The sequence below is a fragment of the Lathyrus oleraceus genome, chromosome 3 (assembly GCF_024323335.1).
Source record: "Lathyrus oleraceus cultivar Zhongwan6 chromosome 3, CAAS_Psat_ZW6_1.0, whole genome shotgun sequence".
Classification (NCBI taxonomy): Eukaryota; Viridiplantae; Streptophyta; class Magnoliopsida; order Fabales; family Fabaceae; genus Lathyrus; species Lathyrus oleraceus.
In genome coordinates this window covers 270,628,125-270,652,667 of record NC_066581.1, presented here as the reverse complement: position 1 = coordinate 270,652,667, position 24,543 = coordinate 270,628,125, and the positions used below count along the sequence as shown (strand labels likewise).

General features: G+C 41.3%; 2 protein-coding genes and 1 pseudogene across 2 annotated transcripts; all 3 read left to right on the top strand.

Annotated features, from left to right (window-relative positions):
* Window positions 1–2,750: 2,750 nt before the first annotated feature.
* LOC127130789 (leucine-rich repeat receptor protein kinase EMS1) lies at window positions 2,751–4,934 on the top strand. Its single transcript, XM_051059752.1, has 4 exons — window positions 2,751–2,935; window positions 3,031–3,425; window positions 3,821–4,041; window positions 4,128–4,934. The coding sequence occupies exons 1-4, from the start codon at window positions 2,751–2,753 to the stop codon at window positions 4,932–4,934; spliced, it is 1,608 nt and encodes a 535-aa protein (XP_050915709.1).
* Window positions 4,935–10,941: 6,007 nt separating this feature from the next.
* On the top strand, window positions 10,942–12,429 carry LOC127130788 (uncharacterized). The gene has a single exon (XM_051059751.1). It carries the CDS (start codon window positions 10,942–10,944, stop codon window positions 12,427–12,429), a length of 1,488 nt encoding a protein of 495 aa, XP_050915708.1.
* Window positions 12,430–12,785: 356 nt separating this feature from the next.
* On the top strand, window positions 12,786–21,014 carry LOC127130787 (nuclear pore complex protein NUP98A-like; annotated as a pseudogene).
* Window positions 21,015–24,543: the final 3,529 nt, after the last annotated feature.

The window sequence follows — 24,543 nt, the reverse complement described above, 5'->3', positions numbered from 1 at the left end:
CTCAACAACAACTGATTCAACAATAACTCTCTCCCAGTCGATCAATGATTGATGATAACAATTCCATCATGTTAGGAATACCAAAATTAACTATACACACTCCTTTTAACGAGTTAATGGTGCTCTACGAAACTATTCTAGACTTCAAGAACTTGAAAGACAACAATTTCGATTTCTCTGAAACCCTTGAACTTGAAGGTTGGAAAACCTTCTTCGAGAGACTAAATGGCCCTGTGTATCCAGTTTTGGGTGCATGCCACTTGTCGCAACCTGAAAAAATACAGTGTGCGAAAAAACAACCGGCGAAAGAAAATGACAGAAGAGTCGCCACCGTGCGTTATTTATCCCAAAGGAGGGAAAGGAAACGCTCGAAGTAAACCTGAAAAGAGGAAAGGAAAAGACAAGGTCTCGTAACCAAATCTTGGGTTCGGGAGTCGGTTATGCGAAGGGAAGGTATTAGCACCCCTACGCATCCGTAGTACTCTACAGGATCCACTTTTGTAGTTCTTGTCTAAAGGGTGTGAGTTTATCTGGTGCTGTTTACTAAAAAAGGGGTTAAATGAAAATGACTCGCGCGGATGTCGCATCCACTGCATACGTATCTCATATGAATATGAGAATCAGAGTCTTCGTAGCTCGGCTGTGTCATACCACGATTTTGGCCCTGAAAATTTTTCCCCATCAATCACTCGTTTGCATTCTTTCTTCATTCACCTTCATATCCTTCATTCATGTTCATGTTTACTATTTCATATTCTTTTTTTTACGTCTTTCACATTCCAAATTTATATTCATATTTTCTTCATTCACATTGAAAAAAATTCCATTCATATTCAAGAATTTCCACATACTCATTCATAGTTCGATTACTTCGTTCATTCATTCAATCATAATCATCCATGTACATGGCATATGAATAACTTATAATTAAAAAAAAAACATCTCGTCAGATGAATACATGAAGTTTCTAAGATGCAAAGAGAGATCTTTGTCTTGCTACAAGAAACACCAATTTTCAATCATTGCAAATCATAAGATTATCCAAAAAAACATACATAATTTACAAAAATTAGCATTTGGACAAAATCCAACCCATCTCCAAAATCAGGAAGGAATGTGAACTGGTTGCAAAGGAGCTAAGATGGGAGGACTATCAATTGGGAGATAAAGGAGGACCACTTGCCTCTGCACCACAACCAACTGGTATGACAGGCTTTAATTCATCTACGACACAAACAAACGCCTTTTCTCCATCACCTGTATTTGGTCAATCATCAGCCAATCCTTTCTCTAGCACAACACCTAATTCTAACCCATTTGCACCAAAGACTTCAACATTTTCTTCTGGATTTGGAACTTCAGCTCCTGCTTTCAGTTCATCGGCTTTTGGTTCTTCAACGTCAGCAGCAACACCATCCGTTTTTGGCTCATCCACATCTCCGTTTGGTGCAAACTCTTCGTCGCAGGCATTTGGGTCATCCTCATCGCTGTTTAATACTGCATCTCAGAGTACATCTTCACCATTTGGCTCAAGCACTTTTGGCAACACCCAGCCATCCCAATTATTTAGTTCTGCAGCCCCTTCAAATTCACAGTCTAGTCCTGTTTTCGGTCAGAATACCTCTCCCTTTGGGCAGACTGCCGGGTTTAGTCAATCAAGCTTGTTCAACTCATCTTTGTATGGGCTTGTTAGAAACATTTTCTCAAACAGCGCACCACTCACATCCAATGCTATGACAGGTTTTGGTCAAACAGTGCCGTCAATGTCAATACCATTCCAATTTGCGCAACCTGCTCAGTCAAGTGGTGCCTTTTCCTTTAGTAACTTTGACCAGACGCAACCTGCTGGTGCAAGTAGCTAAGGTGGAACTCCAGGCATGTTTGGTCAGAATAATTTTGGACTTCAGGCTGTTCCCCATAATTTTATGGTTGCACAAGCAGCACCCATTACAAATCCGTTTGGAACACTTCCTGCTTTGCCTCAGATGTCAATTGGCCGAGTTGGAACTACTCCTTCTGTTCAATATGGAATCTCTAGCATGCCTGCCCAAGACAAACTGGCTACCGCAAGAATATCCTCCTTATTGACTTCTCGCCACCTCTCACAAAGACGAATCAAGATTCTTTAAGGAAATATAAGAATGAGGGAGCAAAGGTTCCATTCTTTACTGAGATGAGGAAATCCAGAAGTTGGGTTGCGCTACATGTTTCTGATAATAGTTGCTTTCATTATCGCAGACTTTCTCGACAATCATAGATTCCATCATATTGCAGCGGCTCCTGCAATGATCAAACCAAATCACGACAGTTAATATCCCAAAACCGAAAAAAAAATCAAAAGGGGTTGTTGCATGCAGAATCACTTGTGAAGAACACAACAGAATCTAAGAACAAGAGGTTGGTGCTTTATGACACCTTAGTTCAGCGGTGCAAAAGTGACGAGGAAATTGTTTGTTGTCTCCCGTGAGCTTGGATGCTAGAAACTTCACCATATTGTGATCACACCGCAAAACCAGTCTCAACAAAGGTTTGTTCAAAATCTGTTAAAATACTGGTATAATTTGAAACGCCGACGAGTTTCGCTCTTTTCAAAGTTCTCAATGAAGGAAAGCTTTCTGAAGTTCGGGATTTATCTCTGGATTTTTCCACTGCTGATGCTGCAAGAAAGGTGGTCTTTTGACAGTGAGTGTTTAGGCTCAGGCCGTCGAAAGATTAGTGGAACCAGTAGCAGGTTGTCATATTCACCATCCATGGATCTACAATCTTATGGAGCTTGCACGAAGCTTCTGTCTGACAAATCAGCATGGAGCAACCAGAAGTTTGTTGCCAACAGTGATCTCTCTGTTGTAGTCGTACTAATATGCGGTCACACATTTCATGCAGAATGCTTAGAGACTATGACTGCAGAATCAGATGCTCTAGTAATGAAACAGAAGTATGAGTGTGATTTACTGCAGGTGGCAAGTAAAATAGCATGTCTGGTATCCAGTTGTAGAAACTTGAGTTAGATTTCGAAGCATTTGTTGACAGGATCCGTGCCGGTCTTAAATCTGAAGAAATACACTCTCAGCAGCACAATGAATCGTTTTCCAGTCTCGATCATTTGGAAGCTGAACTTCAGCAACTCAATTCCAGAAATCATGATCTTACTCAAGAAATTGTAAAGCTAGGTACTTTGTCTGGGGAACCTTGTACTATTGTAAATACTGGTTCTTTAGCCACAGATATTGAAGTTGGGTATGAATCACAATTTCGTGGATCTAAAGCATTATGCAATGGCTATTCTAAGAAGTTAGACAGTACCGGCTCTTACAGTTTGCTTCATGATGAAAGCAATGGTCATCACATTGGAAGATTAATTAGTAAAATAATTAATATTGGAAATGATGTTGTCACAATTGATAAGGGCGAAGTACTAGCTGATGGTGTAATGCTTGGAACATTTTAAAGTTATGTGAAGAATATTGATGAAACTACAGGCACATATCCCAGGATAGATATCTGGACAGTGCAGTGGTCCTGGCCGGAGTTTGCTGCATACTGTGTAGAAAAGAGAAGGTGCACCTTCTGAAGTATCAAAACATCGGCATCATAAGAAACTCGGGGCTAAAGACATAATCCTCATTGAAACAAGAGTGTTATTTGTAGTCCTGATAACGGTGTGTTGTATTTTGTTCTTCTGCCTGTTCCGGAAGAGAAAAACATTGAATGACGAGGAGGGGCACGTTACTGCGAGATCAACAACGGTTTCTGCAAGGATAGGAAATCGGAAGTCTTCAAAGTCTTTAAATTTTTAATTTGAATGGAAACATGCTTGCAGGAAACATTCCAATGGAGCTCGGTGATTGTGTTTCACTCACTACATTGGACCTTGGAAACAATCAACTCAATGGCTCTATTCCTGACAAATTGGTGGAACTAAGTGAATTACGGTGTCTAGTACTTTCTCACAATTATCTGTCGGGGTCTATTCCGTCAAAGGAATCTTCGTATTTTCGACAACTTACTGTCCCTGATTTGAGTTTTGTTCAACATCTTGGCGTGTTTGATCTTTCGCACAATAGATTGTCCGGCACGATACCATATGAATTAGGGAGCTGTGTAGTAGTTGTGGATCTATTGCTCAGCAACAACATGCTTTCCGGGAGCATTCCGAGATCACTTTCGCGTTAGACAAATCTAACAACTTTGGATTTGTCTGGAAACTTGTGTCAAGTTCCATTCCAGCAGAGCGTGGAGATGCTGTCACACTCCAAGGTTTATATTTGGGACATAATCAACTCTCAGGTACCATTCCTGGTAGTTTCGGAAAGTTAACTGGTTTGGTGAAGCTGAATTTGATAGGAAATGTGTTGTTTGGTTCAATTCCAATTAGTTTTGGGAACATGAAGGAGTTAACTCACTTGGATTTGAGCTATAACGTGCTCAGCGGCGAATTTCCATCAATTATGTCAGGTGTGCAAAGCCTTGTCGGTCTTTACGTGCAGAATAACAGGCTTTCAGGCCAAGTGGGGGAGCTTTTCTCAAACTCCATGACATGGAGGATCGAGACAATGAGTTTAAGCCACAATTGCTTTGACGGAAACTTTTCGTGGTCTTTGGGAAATCTTTCATATTTGACGAATTTAGATCTTCATCAAAATCAGTTGACCGGTGAGATTCCTTCAGACCCTGGGAATCTAATGCAGCTCGAGTATTTTGATGTTTCGGATAATCATTTATCTGGAAAGATTCCAGAGAAGCTATGCAGCCTAGTTAATTCGAATTACCTGGATTTGTCGCAAAACAGATTGGAAGGGCCTATTCCAAGAACCAGTATTTGCCAAAACCTTTCAAGGGTTCGATTTGTGGGAAACATAAACCTTTGTGGCCAGATGTTGGGTACAAATTGTGAGGTCAAAAGCATCAGTAGATATGCATTGTTTAATGCATGAAGGCTTGGTGGAATCGCCATTACAGTTATATTAATAACCTTGATCTTTGCTTTTGTTCTGCATAGATGGATTAGCAGGAAGCAACACGATCCCGAGGAACTCGACGATACCAAACTGAATAGTTATTTGGATCAAAATATTTACTTCTTGAGCAGTAGCAAATCAAAGGAACCAAGGGAGATGTTACTATCTTAAAGCCCACCCTTTTGACAGCAGTACCAGCTATTATTGATCGTATTCGAGATGGAGTTGTAAAAAAATGTGGAAGTGCATGGTGACAAGATAAGGAACCACAACAGTTGGTCAAGATGGATTCAAGCAGCCTCCGGAAGTTCAGGATCATTTGTGACTGAGGTTCAATAGGACCAACTTATAGAGGCTACTGAGAATTTATGTCGGAATAGTGATGCTATTGGAGATAACACCAAGGAGTCTTCTGAAGCAACTCTGGAAGATATTGCTCATAATTCAAATTCAACTTTCACAAAGCAGAATCAAACAAAGATGCGTTTCAAGTTCCTAATATGAGCCAAGAACAGGATACCGATAGTCATCAATTCAATGATAATATATCACATGCAGTAACAAGCAGACTGAACACCTCTCATACTTCAAGTTTGTGGTGATTGTGCGTGGGGAACTCGAGACTTGAGCTACTCAATTGCCTGCATTCCAACGTACAGTATGATGGAATCGATTAATGGCGCATTGGAGCAACTTTGTTCATAACAGCAAGTTTGCGAACTTGCTCAATTTCTGAATCAACCATGTGATGCATATTAAGATCACTCGGTATTGGTGACTTCATTTCAAATGCATCGACGTTTCCGGCAAGACATTCTTCTGTTTGTTCTTCAGTAGCATGCAAAGTTTTGGTAACTTTTCACTCTCAAGTAGTTTCCAATGAGCAAGTCGCGGTCTCAGCATCCCATATACTTCAATTGCTTTTGAATTCCATTCGTCTCCACCTCCTTAAGTACAAAACAAACAACACAATATGGATCCCGGAATAGCACAAAAGCACTCCAAGCCATCGGTTTAAATTGCTGCTAAGTGTTTGAGCTGCTAAGGTTGCCGGTAAAGTGTTTCCTACCTTGAATGGAAAATTGATCGGTATGTCATTCATTGTCTCAACTGTGGATGTCTCAGCCGTCGACCTTACAGTGAGGCTCGAGAAGACCAACCTCAATCCACGCCGAAGCTGTTGCAACACAAATACCCAATATCAGTTAACTCTACAACAAACTTTTCAGCTAAGTAAGTTACTGTGGTGAAAGTTTTCTTACCAATAGTGAAGTCTTGGAAATGGAGAGAATTGAGGAAGAGGGACCACAAGTGGAATAAGGACAAAACTCCCCAGACATCCTCTGTACAAAAAACCTCTCCACTGCACAGCAGACCTCCACTACTCTGAGGAAACAAAAACACAGCAGAGGAAAGAGATGAATGGCATATAAAAGGAGGATCACTGTTCACAAAAAACCCTAGAGAAGGTGAGCGGCTACCATTCAGAAAAGGAGAAGAGAGCCGAAAAACCCTAATTCCTTATAGTAGCCGTCACTGATCACTAACAAGGAAGAGAGAATTCTGCAAGAACACAGAGAGCTGAATGTTCACACAAATAAAATCCTACCGTTGAACCACCCACCCTAAATCTCATTTTTCCCAGCAACCATCGCATCTTCCACCTTGGCTCTCATTACGACCTCTTCGATGACATGGATCTGCTAGTCTATTGTTAGGTAACAGCAATACAAAATCTGGAGTTGCCATTCATCTCACTCGGTGAAGACTTTGGTGCTTAAAAAGATAACAAGCTGAAGCAATAGGGACGTCACTATAACCGCCACCACGGTATAACCATTTTCGACGCGGTCCAAGAATCTAGCATCGAAATCACATAACATCGTCACTCGACATCAGGTGCGTTCATAGCTGACTTGCTTAGGAAAGAAATATATCGAAAATGAAAGGAGTTTGAGTTCCGGAAACTTTTTTTGTTGATTGTTGTTGTTTGGATTGCATGGGAGATGATGTACGGTTCACGATCCATAGAAGGAACATTTTTTATTGTAGTAGTTTAAATCTATTTGTTTCTTGTAGCAGGTGTGCGTTAAAATGAATCTGTTTAAAAGGACCTGCTACTGTTTTAACTTTGTGTTTTATTTAAAAGGCTTGGTCCGTTTGTTTTTTGTTATGTATTAGCGCTTGCGATTATATGACAAGGATGCTTGTCTGGTAGAGTTGGTAAAGGGATGCTTTGGCAAGCCCTTGGTCTTGGGTTCAATTCCCATATGTGTGCCATATTTGATTTTTGCAAAACTTTAATTTCTATTTCACATTTTTGTTTTAATCCCCTCCTAATGTTTACCCTTTAATTTTATTTTAATTGTTAAATATCGCTTTTAATGTACTTTGATTATTTTAATCCAATATTCAAAATCATTTCTAAAACGTGAAGAAAAAGATTACCTGGATGGAATGTCCATTCGTAATCCCGAATATTAGGCTCAAGCTGTAAGAGCTTGCAAGCCGTTAATATTCGTCTTCTCTTTAATACTCTAAATATTCAAATCGTTTTCTAAATAAAAGTTGGAAGAAAAAGATTACCTGGATGGAATGTCCAGTCGTAATCCCGAATATTAGGCTCAAGCTGTAAGAGCTTGCAAGCCGTTAATATTCGTCTTCTCTTTAACACTCAAATATTCAAATCGTTTTCTAAATAAAACGTGAAGAAAAAGATTATCCTGGAGGGAATATCCAGTCATAATCCCGAATATTAGGCTCAAGCTGTAAGAGCTTGCAAGCCATAAATATTCGTCTTCTCTTTCACGCTCCAAGATTCAAAACCTCTTCTTAACAAAGTTGGAAGAAAAAGATTACCTGGAGGGAATATCCAGTCGTAATCCCGAATATTAGGCTCAAGCTGTAAGAGCTTGCAAGCCATAAATATTCGTCTTCCCTCCAAAAAATTCGTAAATATTCAAATCATTTTCTTAGCAATATTGGAAAGAAACAGACTGCCTGGGTGGAATGTCCAAACGTAGTCCCGAGTATTAGACCCAAGTTGTAAGAGCTTGTAAGTCACAAGTACTCGTCTTTCAAACTGCAAAATACCTAATTCCTACCTTAATACTTTTTTTAATAAAGATGGAAATGGAACGTGGTGTATACCACTTACTCCTGAGACTAGGATTCGAGATGTATATCTCGCTCATCCAAGTTCTCGCCATCATTTAAAACACCTCAAACCAATCAATTCTTTTTTCTCGCCGCCGTGCGATTGACTCTTAAACCTTTTCACAAACGAAAGGTACTTTGTTTCAAAACAATGCAAGGCAATGTTTTTCCACCTGTTTTGGGTAGTCCAACAATGTTTTCGTCGATTTGACACAAAGTAGCTTTCGCTAAAATCGACCAACAAACAAACATTTTTTTTACCCAGAACTACGTAAGCCTTGATTTCTCTTTTGAGATACGTAGGAGCAGGATTTGTAAATCTTGTCAGGCCCACTAATAAAAAACTTAGGTTTAGTCCTTCGTCAAAAATCCAAAAACATTTCTTCTTTCTTCTATTCTTTCTTTCCTACTTAATAACTTGAAAAACCGAACATTTCAACTAACACTAATGCACACAACTGACCTAATGGTTCCCGTTGAGTACAACGGACGTGAGGGGTGCTAATACCTTCCCCTTGCGTAATCGACTCCCGAACCCTGATATTGGTTGCGATGACCATATCTTATCCTTTTCTTTTGTCTTGGGTTTTATCGATAATTCCCCTTTCCTTTTTAGGAATAAATAAAATTCGGTGGCGACTCTGTTCAGTCCATCATTGCGAGCGTGCGATCGCGCTTCGCTTTGAAGTCGTATCCCCATTTTTTCGAGGTGCGACAGATGGCGACTCTGCTAGGGAATATCATAGTTTCCCTAAGTGAGTCAAGCCTAGTTAGGTCGTTTGTGTGCCTTTATTTGTTTATCTATGTGGCTTTTCATTATTGTTTTTACTATCTCTATTGTCATATTGATATGAATCTGTTGTATTGGTTCGATTATGGTTTGGTACTTGGATACTCTGATTGCAAACCTTGTGGGAAAGACTTTCTACCCGAGTCTCGAGTAAAAACATAAGATAGGACGAGGTTGAGTAGTGCGGGTCCGCGAGATGTATTTCTCGTTGGGTCGGTACGAGAACCTCACTTAGAGTAGATTCTTGAGAGGATGTTGTCGCTCGGCAAGTAAGTTGCCGTAAGCTTCAATATTTTCTTTAGGATCCATGACTCTGAGAACCATTTGTAGAACCTTAGTTCTTTGCCCCACTAGGAAAGATGGTTGCGTAGTGTGGGTCTGCGAGATGTATTTCTCGTTAGATCGATGCGAGAACCTCACTTAGAGTAGATTCCTTGGATGGAGTTGATGCCCGGCAAGTAAGTTGCCGCAGGTAGCAAACAGTCTAATGGATCCATGACTCTAGGAACTTTTTCAAAAAAAAAACCTTAAATCATACCTGGTGAGAACCATGTTCTATACAAAGCAATCGGACTTATCCATGCCTTAAACCTTTGAACCTATCCAAAAAAAAACATTGCATCCATCCATTCATTGCATACGCATAAAAAGCAAAACTTTTAGTTTGAACCAAGAGTTTTGCAAACAAAATGCATCCATACATGCATTCATACATTTTCAAAAAAAAAAAGAGTCTCACTCCGCCCTTTCTTCCACCAGTTTCACGCTGAATTTTCAACACCAGTATAATACTCGCGCCAGAGCAAGACAGAGAATGGCTGAACAAGAGCAAGAGAGCGCCCGAGTTAGAGTTGAACTAGACGAAATCAAAGGAGGCATGTCCCAGATGCGAGAGATGCTGCAAGCTTTAACCTTCAGGTTCGAGATTCCACAAGCGACCGTGACTTCAGAGACCACGGGCCCAGCAGTGGAAGTCCCACCTTAGAGGACGTTACCCTCAACCCTTCCCCCATATGGGCTACCCTATGACTTCGTCCCCCGAGCGGAGGTGGTGCACGACATGGGGCAATCTGTCCAACAAGCTGTGCCATTACCAGTTTACACCGATGCACGTCCAGTCATCCATACTGTGGTTCCACCAACCGCCTATGCTAGGCATGTTCCTCATTATGAAGATCAAAACCACATGTATCAGACTGTTGACTCAACTGATGCTGGTGACGAAGTAAGGTTTGAGGACTTCAGGGAGGTAAAGGAGAACATGCAGCTCCTTGAGAAGAAGTTCCGAGATCTAGAAGGAGACCACGTCTTTAGATCTGCTGCCAAAGAAATGTGCCTTGTATCCGGTTTGGTGATTCCGGCCAAATTCAAAACTCCATACTTCGACAAATACAAGGGGCATACTTGTCCAAAAAGCCATCTCATCATGTATTACCGCAAAATGGCTGCAGACGTGGAGGACGACAAGCTGATGATTCACTGTTCTCAGGACAGTTTGAGTGGGGCTCCTTCCAAGTGGTATCTAAGTCTGGATCAAAACAAGATCAGGTGTTTCCAAGACCTGTCAGATGCTTTCATAAAACATTACAAATACAAATGGACATGGCGCCTGACAGAAGACAGTTGCAGAGCATGTTTCAGCATGATAAGGAGTCCTTCAAGGAGTATGCTCAAAGATGGAGGGAACTGGCTTCTCAGGTTGAACCATCTCTTGCTGAGAAAGAATTGGCTGAATTGTTTATCGACACTGTCCAACCCCAGTTCTACGAGAAGATGGTTGGAAGTGCTTCCTTGGGATTCTCCGAGCTTGTTGCTATAGGAGCTCGTGTTGAATATGGTGTAAGGAATGGAAAACTGGCGGATGTAGCTGGAACTTCAAATGCTAATCCAAAGAAGTTCTCTGGAGGGTTTCCTAGAAAGAAGGAAGGGGAAACAAATGTTGTGACTGCTGGTCAAGGAAGAGCTCCTCCAAGAAGGAGACCACAACAATATCCACCTCAGTAGTATGTTCAACAACCAATTCCCTATCAGCAACCCATGTATCCCATCCAGTATGCTCCGCAACCATACGTAGCTGCTGTGACGCCTGCGTTCAATCAACAGCCCGCTCAGGCTTATCAAGCGCCTCCAGCTTATCGACCAACTCCAGTTCAACAACGTGCTGTGGCTCCGCCAGCTTATCAACAAGCACCAGCAGCTCCTGTTTATCAACAACCGAGAGCGCAAGCGCCGAGGCAGAACGCTCAGAACCAAAATAGGAGACAAGGGGAGAGGGCGACCTTCAATCCAATCCCAATGTACTACACTGAGCTTTATCCCTCCTTGTTGCAAAAGGGGTTGGTAGTTCCCAGACCTATGGGACCTCCACCTGATCGTCTTCCTCCGTGGTACAACCCTAATGCACACTGTCCTTTTCATGAAGGTGCCCCCGGGCATGACTTAGAGGGTTGTTACGCTCTGAAGCATAGGGTTCGTGAGCTAATTGAGAGCAAGATCTTGTCTTTTAAGGACATGGGACCGAATGTGAAGAACAATCCCCTTCCTCCCCATGGAAATCCTGAAGTCAACGCCATTGAAGACGCTTTTGTTGGTGTTATGGTTGAGAAGGTGGAGGATGTAAAGACTCCTTTGGCAGCATTCCATGCCCGATTGGTGGAAGCTGGCCTGGTTAATGTTGATCATGACAACTGTGAAGAGTGTGCCACACACCCAAAGGGATGTCAGGTGGTACGAGACAACATTCAAGATCTGATGGATAAAGGAGTGCTTCAAGTCTCCAGTGTTGCAAAGAACGAAGACGTGTTGGTAATTGAACCTTGTTTCAATTTACCTGAACCAGTTGAAATCCCATATTATAGTGGTGGAGTGGTCCCGGTGAACAGTAAGCCGTCGCCTGTGGAGATATGTATGCCCACGCCTTTTCCCTACGAGAGCACCAAGGCTGTGCCTTGGAAATATGAGATTATTGCTGTGGATAAGGTTGTTGAAGGAAGTTCAGACGCTGAGGTGACAGAAGCTGTAAGTGAAGACGTCACCAATATTGCAGGAATGAGCATAATGACCCGTAGTGGTCGAATCTATACGCCCGAATTCAATGTGACTCCTCAAGGGCCAAATAAGGAATCAACGGTTGCAGCTCCCACTAAAGAACCCGAAGTGGTCCAATCCGAAGATGCTGTTGAATTCTTGAAGTTAATCAAGAGAAGTGACTACAAAGTGGTGGATCAGCTGCATCAAACACCATCTAAGATCTCTATTTTGTCTCTGCTACTGAACTCCCAAGCCCATAGGGAGGCTTTGTTGAAGGTGCTTGCTCAAGCTCATGTAACACAAAGCATAACAGTAGACCAATTTGATGGGGTAGTGGCAAACATCACAGCTTGTAATACTTTGAGCTTTAGTGGAGAGGAATTACCTGAGGATGGACAAAATCATAATCGTGCCCTCCATATCTTGGTAAAATGCAAAGATGATGCTTTGGCAAGAGAACACTCGCCAAATTATCTTATCAAGGACCAGCTATGAAGCCTAGTGCCTTGGTAGTGAAAGCTTTTGATGGTTCCAGGAGAACAGTGATTGGAGAGGTTGAGTTGCCCATATTGATTGGCCCTCACGTATTCCCGATTAATTTCCAAGTCATGGATATTAATCCAGCATATAGTTGCTTATTGGGACGTCCCTGGATTCATGCTGCAGGGGCAGTCACCTCCACTTTACATCAAAAGATGAAGTTTGTGGTGGACAATCAACTAATCATCATTTCTGGGGAGGAGGACTTTGTGGTTAGTCACCTTTCATCCTTCAGGTATATTGAGGCTGATGAGGACGCTTTGGAAACTTCTTTCCAAGCTCTTGAAATAGCCAATGCCACTTTTGTGGAAATGAAGGACCCTGTTGGGAAAGCTTGTTCATCTTTCGCGTCTTTGAAAAGCGCAAAGTCTAGCATCGAAGGAGGAAACCCTGAAGGTTGGGGTCAACTTATTGATATTTGTGAGAAGCATGATCGCTTTGGTCTGGGATATGTGCCTTCCGCTGCGAAAGGAGCCCGAGTCCCTACAAAGGACAACACCCGAAGCATCCAGGAAGTATTCCTTAGCACAGGATTCATCCATGGAGATCAAGTCAATGCAATTGAAGATAGCACCGCAAATGAAGATGAGCCATGTTTGGTTTACCGGTGTGAGACAGCTTTGAACAACTGGAAGGCGGTTGAGATCCCCGAAATTTTTCCTTTGTCAAAGTAATAATTGTTGTTTTTTCTTTTCAAATCCTTAGCTCTGCCCAAGGCTAATGGATCATGTTGTAGGGCCCCTTTTCATTTTCAAATAATCATTATCAGCGAATAAAAGACATTTTGTTAAATCCTTATTCATTTACTCAGCTTTCTCTTAAGAAAATGGCAATCTTTTCAAAAACAAAAAAAAACTCTTCATTTATGCATCTTTTATTTTTACTTTTCTAAAAATCAATCATTCAAACATGCAGAATAAATGATAACCTCGTTGAATCCAATGACTTTACTACCTCTCATAACTTTGACTCCCCTATCTACCAAGCGGAAGAAGAGGGTGAAGAAGATTGTTACATCCCCGACGAACTGGCAAGGCTGCTCGAGCACGAGTCCAAAGCCCTTCAGCCACATGAAGAACCGGTGGAAACAATCAACCTTGGCACAAAGGAAGAGAAGAAAGAAGTCAAGATCGGCACCACACTTGAAGTCAGCATCAAAGAGAGATTGGTTAAGCTGCTACAAGAATATGTGGATGTATTTGCATGGTCATACCAGGATATGCCAGGTCTAGACACCGACATCGTTGAGCACAAGCTTCCGCTTCATCCAGATTGCCCACCAGTAAAACAGAAACTCCGAAGAACAAGACCAGATATGGCTCTGAAGATTCGTGAAGAAAACAAACGACAATTTGACGCTGGTTTTCTCGCAGTGGCGAAGTACCCACAATGGGTAGCTAATATTGTACCTGTGCCCAAAAAGGATGGTAAGGTGAGGATGTGTGTTGACTATAGGGATCTAAACAGAGCTAGTCCAAAAGACGATTTCCCTCTACCACACATTGATACTTTGGTAGACAACACTGCAAGATTTGTTGTCTTCTCCTTTATGGATGGTTTTTCTGGATACAATCAAATCAAGATGGCTCCAGATGACATGGAGAAGACCACTTTTATTACCCCTTGGGGAACTTTTTGCTACAAGGTAATGCCTTTCGGTCTCAAAAATGCTGGGGCAACTTACTAGAGAGCTATGGTCACTCTTTTCCATGATATGATGCACAAGGAGATAGAGGTCTATGTTGACGACATGATCGCTAAATCTCAGAATGAAGAAGATCATATGAGCCATCTGAAGAAGCTGTTTGAACGCCTCAGAAAGTTTAGATTACGATTAAACCCTGCAAAATGCACATTCGGGGTCCGTTCAGGGAAGTTGCTTGGTTTCATCGTTAGTCAACGAGGAATTGAGGTAGACCCTGACAAGGTCCGAGCTATACAAGAAATGCCTGCTCCACGCACCGAGCGAGAAGTTAGAGGTTTCCTTGGACGTTTGAATTATATCTCAAGGTTTATCTCACACATGACGGCCACGTGTGAGCCTATCTTCAAATTGCTTCGAAAAGACCAAGCTGTTGAATGGAATTCTGATTGTCAAAGTGCTTTTGAGAAGATTCGTCAATACTTGCAGGAGCCTCCTATTCTGATTCCACCTGTCCCAGGAAAGCCATTAATCATGTATATGACTGTGCTTGAAGGATCAATGGGATGCGTGCTGGGGAAACATGACGAAACTGGTCGGAAAGAACATGCTATTTACTATCTGAGTAAAAAGTTTACCGATTGTGAAAGTCGATATTCACTTTTGGAAAAGACTTGTTGTGCGCTAGCATGGGCCGCTCGTCGTTTGAGGCAGTACATGATTTGCCATACTACTTTGTTGATCTCAAAAATGGATCCAATAAAGTATATCTTTGAGAAACCTGCCTTGACTGGAAGACTTGCCCGTTGGCAGATGCTTTTGTCAGAATACGACATCCAGTACGTAACCCAGAAGGCAATCAAGGGAAGTGTGTTAGCAGAATATCTTGCTCACCAACCAGTTGAAGACTATCAGCCATTGAAATTTGATTTCCCCGATGAGGATATAATGGTGATAAAGGATTGTGAGGTCCCAGCCCCAGATGAAGGACCAGAACCAGGATCTCGATGGAAGCTCGCGTTCAATGGTTCCTCCAATTACAGTGGTCATGGTGTGGGAGATGTTTTGATGAATCCCAATGGTGGTTTCACCCCTTTCACAGCAAGGTTGTGCTTTAATTGTACAAATAATGTCGCTGAATATGAAGCTTGTATCCTTGGTCTTGAAGCCGCAATTGATCTCCGAATCAAGATCCTTGAGGTGTATGGAGATTCAGCCTTAGTGATCTATCATGTCAAAGGAGAATGGGAAACTCGTGATACGAAGCTAGTCCCCTATCGTGCTCATGTTGTGAAGATGATAGAATACTTCGATGATATCACTTTCCATCACATCCCAAGAGTAGAAAATTAAGTGGCTGACGCTTTGGCAACATTAGCATCAATGTACCAAGTCAGATTCCATAATGAAGCTCCACTTATTCGAATCGAGCGAAGAGATGAGCCTGCCTACTGTCAGCTGATTGAAGAAGAAACTGATGGTAAACCATGGTTTCATGACATCAAGCGATATCTTTTAAGTCAAGAGTATCCAGAAGATGCTACATTGTTGGATAAGAAAACTCTGAGGAGGTTATCGTCCAAATTCTTTTTGAGCAATGACGTGCTTTACAAGAGAAACCATGACATGGTTCTGCTCAGATGCGTGGATAGACACGAAGCAGACATGTTAATTAAGGAGATTCATGAAGGATCCTTTGGAACCCATGCCAATGGACATGCCATGGCGAAGAAGATTTTGAGAGCTGGCTATTACTGGTTGACCATGGAGTCCGATTGTTTCAGCTATGCAAGAAAATGTCATAAATGCCAAATTTATGCTGATAAGGTGCATGTGCCGCCAACACTGTTGAATGTTTTGACATCACCTTGGCCTTTCTCAATGTGGGGCATCGACATGATTGGTGCTATAGAACCTAAGGCTTCCAATGGTCACCGCTTCATCCTGGTTGCCATTGATTACTTTACTAAATGGGTGGAGGCTGCTTCCTACACCAATGTGACGAGACATGTGGTTGCTCGCTTTATCAAGAAGGAGATTATTTGCCGCTATGGAATCCCAAGCAAGATCATCACCGACAACGGTTCAAACTTGAACAATAAGACAATGACAGAATTATGTGAGAGTTTTAAGATTGACCACCATAATTCTTCTCCATACCGTCCAAAGATGAACGGTGCTGTTGAAGCTGCCAACAAAAATATCAAGAAGATCCTGCAAAAGATGATGAAAACTTATAAGGATTGGCACGAGATGCTACCCTTTGCTTTGCATGGATACCGAACCTCAGTCTGCACTTCAACAGGGGCAACCCCATTCTCCTTAGTGTATGGGATGGACGCAGTTCTCCAAGTCGAAGTAGAGATACCGTCCACGAGAATATTGATGGAGGCCAAGCTGGATGAAGCTGAATGGATCCAGAACAACTATGATCAACTTAACCTCATTGATGAGAAGTGTATGACCGCTCTATGCCATGGACAATTGTACCAGCAACGAATCAAGAAGGCATTTGACAAAAAGGTCCGTCCTCGAGAGTTCAAGGAAGGAGATCTCGTGCTCAAGAAGATCTTGCCAGTACACAAAGATTCACGTGGGAAGTGGACTCCCAACTATGAAGGCACATACGTTGTAAAGAGAGCATACTCTGGAGGTGCTCTATTTCTCACAACTATGGATGGCGAAGAGCTCAGTCACCCTGTGAACTCTGATGCAGTCAAAAGATACTATGCCTGACAAATCCCGGTGGACTGAAAACCCGAAAGGGCGGTCCAGGCAAAAGTTAGGGATAAAAAAAAATGGTAGCTCGCTAAGTCGAAAACCTGAAAGGGCGACTTAGGCAAAAAGGAGCGTCCCGGTGGATTGAAAACCCGAAAGGGCGATCCAGGCAAAAATTAGGGACAAAAGGCATAGACTGCATCGGTTCGTCACTGATCAACACAGAAGAGCAAAAAAAAATGAAAGATCAATCTAGTTACTCCCTTCAGAAGCGAGGTCTCATGGAGTCATTATTATTAGGGATAGTAGTAGTCATTGTGATTCAATGTAAACCTTTCCCTATTGCCGTTTTCAAATTTGTAACATTCCATGGAGCTACGCCACTTGCGTGTTACCATTCTTGAATAAATACAAGTTTGCCCATCAAATTCTATCATTTGCTGTTTTTCTCTGATTTTCTTTGTTATGCAAAATGTCATTCATTTGTTAATAATGAAATTTTGAATTCAAAAAAGATTTTTTCAACATATTGAGAAACACAATTTTGCTTTGACATGTGGAAATATTAAAAGGAAATCTTCCGTCTTTCCCCGCAAGTCTCAAGTTGCAAGACTCCCTTTGGATGATCAATATCTATCTCCAGAGAGCACAAATTTATCATTCTCTGGAAGGATTATTGGGCCAGTTGTAACTGTTCAGCTTGATAGATCCTCATTTGATGCATTTACTCACTCCTTTGGTTGAGTTATTGGTGTTGAAGATTCAGTACCTCCATAAAGCTTTCCCTAATGTTCAGTCTGTATATTGTCAGCATTTGCATTTCATGATCATTCATACATCATGCATATAAGCAAAATCCAAATCATGCATAGCCGAAATGTACTTCGTGCTCATTTTGCATTGACCTAGGTCTTGTTGTTGATCCTATATCCTTTGACCTCTAATTCTGGTTTGTCTTTGGTGCCCTTAAACCAACACCCGGTTTTCGCAGTCATTTTCAAAGTCCAATTGTTGTTGGCACGTACAGAAAGTTTAATTACCATGTCTTTCCTGATGGTTCCGCGAAAGTCATGTATGACTTATCATCTTGAGGAATTTCCAGAAGCTTGGAGGTTCTTCGTGTTAGAAAGCTCCAATGATGTTCCTTTGTATGTTTTCCAATATTCTCAGGTCATGTATGAACCTATTGGTAAAACTCCCTTTGATTTTTTCCAATTTTGTCAGGTCATGTATGAACCTGTTAATTGAATACTCTCTGAATAGTCAAGTGTTGTCAGGTCATGTATGAACCTGCTGTTGAAAATTCTTTGGATGTTCCAGCATTGTTAGGTCATGTATGAACCTGTTGCTGTTAAGCTTTTATTCCATTATTCTCAGGTCATGTCTGAACCTGTTTTTTTTGAAGAATCTTTCCAATGTTGTCAAGTCATGTATGAACTTGTTCTGGAAATTTTCTCAAAATATTCAAGTTTGTCATCAGGTCATGTATGAGCCTGTTGATATACTCTTTTTGAATTTTTCTGAGTTTGTTAGGTCATGTCTGAACCTACAATCAGAAATTCTTGATATTCTCCAGCATTGTCAGGTCATGTATGAACCCGTTGCTGTTGAGCCTTTGTTCCAATGTCATCAAGTCATGTATGAACTTGTTCTGGAAATTTTCTCAAAGTATTCAGTTTGTCATCAGGTCATGTATGAACCTGTTGATATACTCTTTTTGAATTTTTCTGAGTTTGTTAGGTCATGTCTGAACCTGCTGTCAGAACTTCTCGATATTCTCCAGCATTGTCAGGTCATGTATGAACCCGTTGATGTTAAGCCTTTATTCCAGTTTTACCAGGGCATGTATGAACCTGTGGCTGAACCTTTTATTCCAGTGTCGGCAAGTCATGTATGAACTTGTTGTGGAAATTTTCTCAAAGTATTCAAGTTTGTCATCAGGTCGTGTATGAACCTGTTGATATACTCTTTTTGAACTTTTCTGAGTTTGTTAGGTCATGTCTGAACCTACTGTCAGAAATTCTTGATATTCCCCAACATTGTCAGGTCATGTATGAACGTGTTGTTGAGCTTTTATTCCAGTATTGTCAGGTCATGTATGAACCTGTTGCTGAACCTTTTGTTCCAAGGTTGCCAGGTCATGTATGAACCTGTTGTAGAAATTTTTCTTATTCGGGTTTAGTAAGTCATGTGTGAACTTACTGCCAAAATCTCGTATTCTAAGTGTCGTTCATCGAGTTTCACTTTGAGTACTCTCCAGTGTGTGTCTGACTCCCCAACATGATTGTTATCCCCAGCGAGCTGTTTTTACCATTTGTCTGTCTCCCTGTGGACCATCAGTATTCCCCACAGATTGGTCTGTCAAGTAGCATCTCCTGTTAAGGATTCACCGTGTCCCTAACAGATAAAATCAAAAAAATAAAGAATCCTGCATCCATGCATATCATATCATAGCATTTTCATTTTCAGGTTCAAAATCTGGGTCTCCATGGTATTTAACCATCCCCCACTGTGATCCGATGAAAATGCTGTTTCATTTTCCTCTGGTGGAGGATGTTTAAATAGGGGCAACTGTCATACCACGATTTTGGCCCTGAAAATTTTTCCCCATCAATCACTCGTTTGCATTCTTTCTTCATTCACCTTCATATCCTTCATTCATGTTCATGTTTACTATTTCATATTCTTTTTTTTACGTCTTTCACATTCCAAATTTATATTCATATTTTCTTCATTCACATTGAAAAAAATTCCATTCATATTCAAGAATTTCCACATACTCATTCATAGTTCGATTACTTCGTTCATTCATTCAATCATAATCATCCATGTACATGGCATATGAATAACTTATAATTAAAAAAAAACATCTCGTCAGATGAATACATGAAGTTTCTAAGATGCAAAGAGAGATCTTTGTCTTGCTACAAGAAACACCAATTTTCAATCATTGCAAATCATAAGATTATCCAAAAAAACATACATAATTTACAAATTTAGCATTTGGACAAAATCCAACCCATCTCCAAAATCAGGAAGGAATGTAAACTGGTTGCAAAGGAGCTAAGATAGGAGGACTATCAATTGGGAGATAAAGGAGGACCACTTGCCTCTGCACCACAGCCAACTGGTATGACAGGCTTTAATTCATCTACGACACAAACAAACGCCTTTTCTCCATCACCTGTATTTGGTCAATCATCAGCCAATCCTTTCTCTAGCACAACACCTAATTCTAACCCATTTGCACCAAAGACTTCAACATTTTCTTCTGGATTTGGAACTTCAGCTCCTGCTTTCAGTTCATCGGCTTTTGGTTCTTCAACGTCAGCAGCAGCACCATCCGTTTTTGGCTCATCCACATCTCCGTTTGGTGCCAACTCTTCGTCGCAGGCATTTGGGTCATCCTCATCCCTGTTTAATACTACATCTCAGAGTACATCTTCACCATTTGGCTCAAGCACTTTTGGCAACACCCAGCCATCCCAATTATTTCTACAGCCCCTTCAAATTCACAGTCTAGTCCTGTTTTCGGTCAGAATACCTCTCCCTTTGGGCAGACTACCGGGTTTAGTCAATCAAGCTTGTTCAACTCATCTTTGTATGGGCTTGTTAGAAACATTTTCTCAAACAGCGCACCACTCACGTCCAATGCTATGACAGGTTTTGGTCAAACAGTGTCGTCAATGTCAATACCATTCCAATCTGCGCAACCTGCTCAGTCAAGTGGTGCCTTTTCCTTTAGTAACTTTGGCCAGACGCAACCTGCTGGTGCAAGTAGCTTCGGTGGAACTCCAGGCATGTTTGGTCAGAATAATTTTGGACTTCAGGCTGTTCCCCAGAATTCTGTGGTTGCACAAGCAGCACCCATTACAAATCCGTTTGGAACACTTCCTGCTTTGCCACAGATGTCAATTGGCCGAGTTGGAACTACTCCTTCTGTTCAATATGGAATCTCTAGCATGCCTGCCCAAGACAAACCGGCTACCGCAAGAATATCCTCCTTATTGACTTCTCGCCACCTCTCACAAAGACGAATCAAGATTCTTTAAGGAAATATAAGAATGAGGGAGCAAAGGTTCCATTCTTTACTGAGATGAGGAAATCCAGAAGTTGGGCTGCGCTACATGTTTCTGATAATAGTTGTTTTCATTATCGCAGACTTTCTCGACAATCATAGATTCCATCATATTGCAGCGACTCCTGCAATGATCAAACCAAATCACGACAGTTAATATCCCAAAACCGAAAAAAATCAAAAGGGGTTGTTGCATGCAGAATCACTTGTGAAGAACACAGCAGAATCTAAGAACAAGAGGTTGGTGCTTTATGACACCTTAGTTCAGCGGTGCAAAAGTGACGAGGAAATTGTTTGTTGTCTCCCGTGAGCTTGGATGCTAGAAACTTCACCATATTGTGATCACACTGCAAAACCAGTCTCAACAAAGGTTTGTTCAAAATCTGTTAAAATGCTGGTACAATTTGAAACGCCGGCGAGTTTCGCTCTTTTCAAAGTTCTCAATGAAGGAAAGCTTTCTGAAGTTCGGGATTTATCTCTGGATTTTTCCACTGCTGATGCTGCAAGAAAGGTGGTCTTTTGACAGTGAGTGTTTAGGCTCAGGCCGTCGAAAGATTAGTGGAGCCAATAGCAGATTGTCATATTCACCATCCATGGATCTACAATCTTATGGAGCTTGCACGAAGCTTCTGTCTGACAAATCAGCATGGAGCAACCAGAAGTTTGTTGCCAACAGTGATCTCTCTGTTGTAGCCGTACTAATATGCGGTCACACATTTCATGCAGAATGCTTAGAGACTATGACTGCAGAATCAGATGCTCTAGTAATGAAACAGAAGTATGAGTGTGATTTACTGCAGGTGGCAAGTAAAATAGCATGTCTGGTATCCAGTTGTAGAAACTTGAGTTAGATTTCGAAGCATTTGTTGACAGGATCCGTGCCGGTCTTAAATCTGAAGAAATACACTCTCAGCAGCACAATGAATCGTTTTCCAGTCTCGATCATTTGGAAGCTGAACTTCAGCAACTCAATTCCAGAAATCATGATCTTACTCAAGAAATTGTAAAGCTAGGTACTTTGTCTGGGGAACCTTGTACTATTGTAAATACTGGTTCTTTAGCCACAGATATTGAAGTTGGGTATGAATCACAATTTCGTGGATCTAAAGCATTATGCAATGGCTATTCTAAGAAGTTAGACAGTACCGGCTCTTACAGTTTGCTTTATGATGAAAGCAATGGTCATCACATTGGAAGATTAATTAGTAAAATAATTAATATTGGAAATGATGTTGTCACAATTGATAAGGGCGAAGTACTAGCTGATGGTGTAATGCTTGGAACATTTTTAAGTTATGTGAAGAATATTGATGAAACTACAGGCACATATCCCAGGACAGATATCTGGACAGTGCAGTGGTCCTGGCCGGAGTTTGCTGCATACTGTGTAGAAAAGAGAAGGTGCACCTTCTGAAGTATCGAAACATCGGCATCATAAGAAACTCGGGGCTAAAGACATAATCCTCATTGAAACAAGAGTGTTATTTGTAGTCCTGATAACGGTGTGTTGTATTTTGTTCTTCTGCCTGTTCCGAAAGGGAAAAACATCGAATGACGAGGAGGGGCACGTTACTGCGAGATCAGCAGCGGTTTCTGCAAGGACAGGAAATCGGAAGTCTTCAAAGTCTTTAAATTTTTAATTTGAATGGAAACATGCTTGCAGGAAACATTCCAATGGAGCTCGGTGATTGTGTTTCACTCACTACATTGGACCTTGGAAACAATCAACTCAATGGCTCTATTCCTGACAAATTGGTGGAACTAAGTGAATTACGGTGTCTAGTACTTTCTCACAATTATCTGTCGGGGTGTATTCCGTCAAAGGAATCTTCGTATTTTCGACAACTTACTATCCCTGATTTGAGTTTTGTTCAACATCTTGGCGTGTTTGATCTTTCGCACAATAGATTGTCCGGCACGATACCATATGAATTAGGGAGCTGTGTAGTAGTTGTGGATCTATTGCTCAGCAACAACATGCTTTCTGGGAGCATTCCGAGATCACTCTCGCGTTAGACAAATCTAACAACTTTGGATTTGTCTGGAAACTTGTGTCAGGTTCCATTCTAGCAGAGCGTGGAGATGCTGTCACACTCCAAGGTTTATATTTGGGACATAATCAACTCTCAGGTACCATTCCTGGTAGTTTCGGAAAGTTAACTTGTTTGGTGAAGCTGAATTTGATAGGAAATGTGTTGTTTGGTTCAATTCCAATTAGTTTTGGGAACATGAAGGAGTTAACTCACTTGGATTTGAGCTATAACGTGCTCAGCGGCGAATTTCCATCAATTATGTCAGGCGTGCAAAGCCTTGTCGGTCTTTACGTGCAGAATAACAGGCTTTCAGGCCAAGTGGGGGAGCTTTTCCAAACTCCATGACATGGAGGATTGAGACAATGAGTTTAAGCCACAATTGCTTTGACGGAAACTTGTCGTGGTCTTTGGGAAATCTTTCATATTTGACGAATTTAGATCTTCATCAGAATCAGTTGACCGGTGAGATTCCTTCAGACCCTGGGAATCTAATGCAGCTCGAGTATTTTGATGTTTCGGATAATAATTTATCTGGAAAGATTCCAGAGAAGCTATGCAGCCTAGTTAATTCGAATTACCTGGATTTGTCGCAAAACAGATTGGAAGGGCCTATTCCAAGAACCGGTATTTGCCAAAACCTTTCAAGGGTTCGATTTGTGGGAAACATAAACCTTTGTGGCCAGATGTTGGGTACAAATTGTGAGGTCAAAAGCATCAGTAGATATGCATTGTTTAATGCATGAAGGCTTGGTGGAATCGCCATTACGGTTATATTAATAACCTTGATCTTTGCTTTTGTTCTGCATAGATGGATTAGCAGGAAGCAACACGATCCCGAGGAACTCGACGATACCAAACTGAATAGTTATTTGGATCAAAATATTTACTTCTTGAGCAGAAGCAAATCAAAGGAACCAAGGGAGATGTTATTGTCTTAAAGCCCACCCTTTTGACAGCAGTATCGGCTATTATTGATCGTATTCGAGATGGAGTTGTAAAAAAATGTGGAAGTGCATGGTGACAAGATAAGGAACCGCAATAGTTGGTCAAGATGGATTCAAGCAGCCTCCGGAAGTTCAGGATCATTTGTGACTGAGGTTCAATAGGACCAACTTATAGAGGCTACTGAGAATTTATGTCGGAATAGTGATGCTATTGGAGATAACACCAAGGAGTCTTCTGAAGCAACTCTGGAAGATATTGCTCATAATTCAAATTCAACTTTCACAAAGCAGAATCAAACAAAGATGCGTTTCAAGTTCCTAATATGAGCCAAGAACAGGATACTGACAGTCATCAATTCAATGATAATATATCACATGCAGTAACAAGCAGACTGAACACCTCTCATACTTCAAGTTTGTGGTGATTGTGCGTGGGGAACTCGAGACTTGAGCTACTCAATTGCCTGCATTCCAACGTACAGTATGATGGAATCGATTAATGGCGCATTGGAGCAACTTTTTTCATAACAGCAAGTTTGCGAACTTGCTCAATTTCTGAATCAACCATGTGATGCATATTAAGATCACTCGGTATTGGTGACTTCATTTCAAATGCATCGACGTTTCCGGCAAGACATTCTTCTGTTTGTTCTT

Bases quoted from the DNA above. Each gene is read 5' to 3' on its own strand.
- LOC127130789 (XM_051059752.1), top strand. From the start codon at position 2,751: ATGGATCTACAATCTTATGGAGCTTGCACGAAGCTTCTGTCTGACAAA. The intron at 2,936-3,030 runs GTATGAGTGTGA...ATTTGTTGACAG, and splicing joins GCTCTAGTAATGAAACAGAA to GATCCGTGCCGGTCTTAAAT. The intron at 3,426-3,820 runs GTGTAATGCTTG...ACATGCTTGCAG, and splicing joins GGGCGAAGTACTAGCTGATG to GAAACATTCCAATGGAGCTC.
- LOC127130788 (XM_051059751.1), top strand. From the start codon at position 10,942: ATGTATCCCATCCAGTATGCTCCGCAACCATACGTAGCTGCTGTGACG.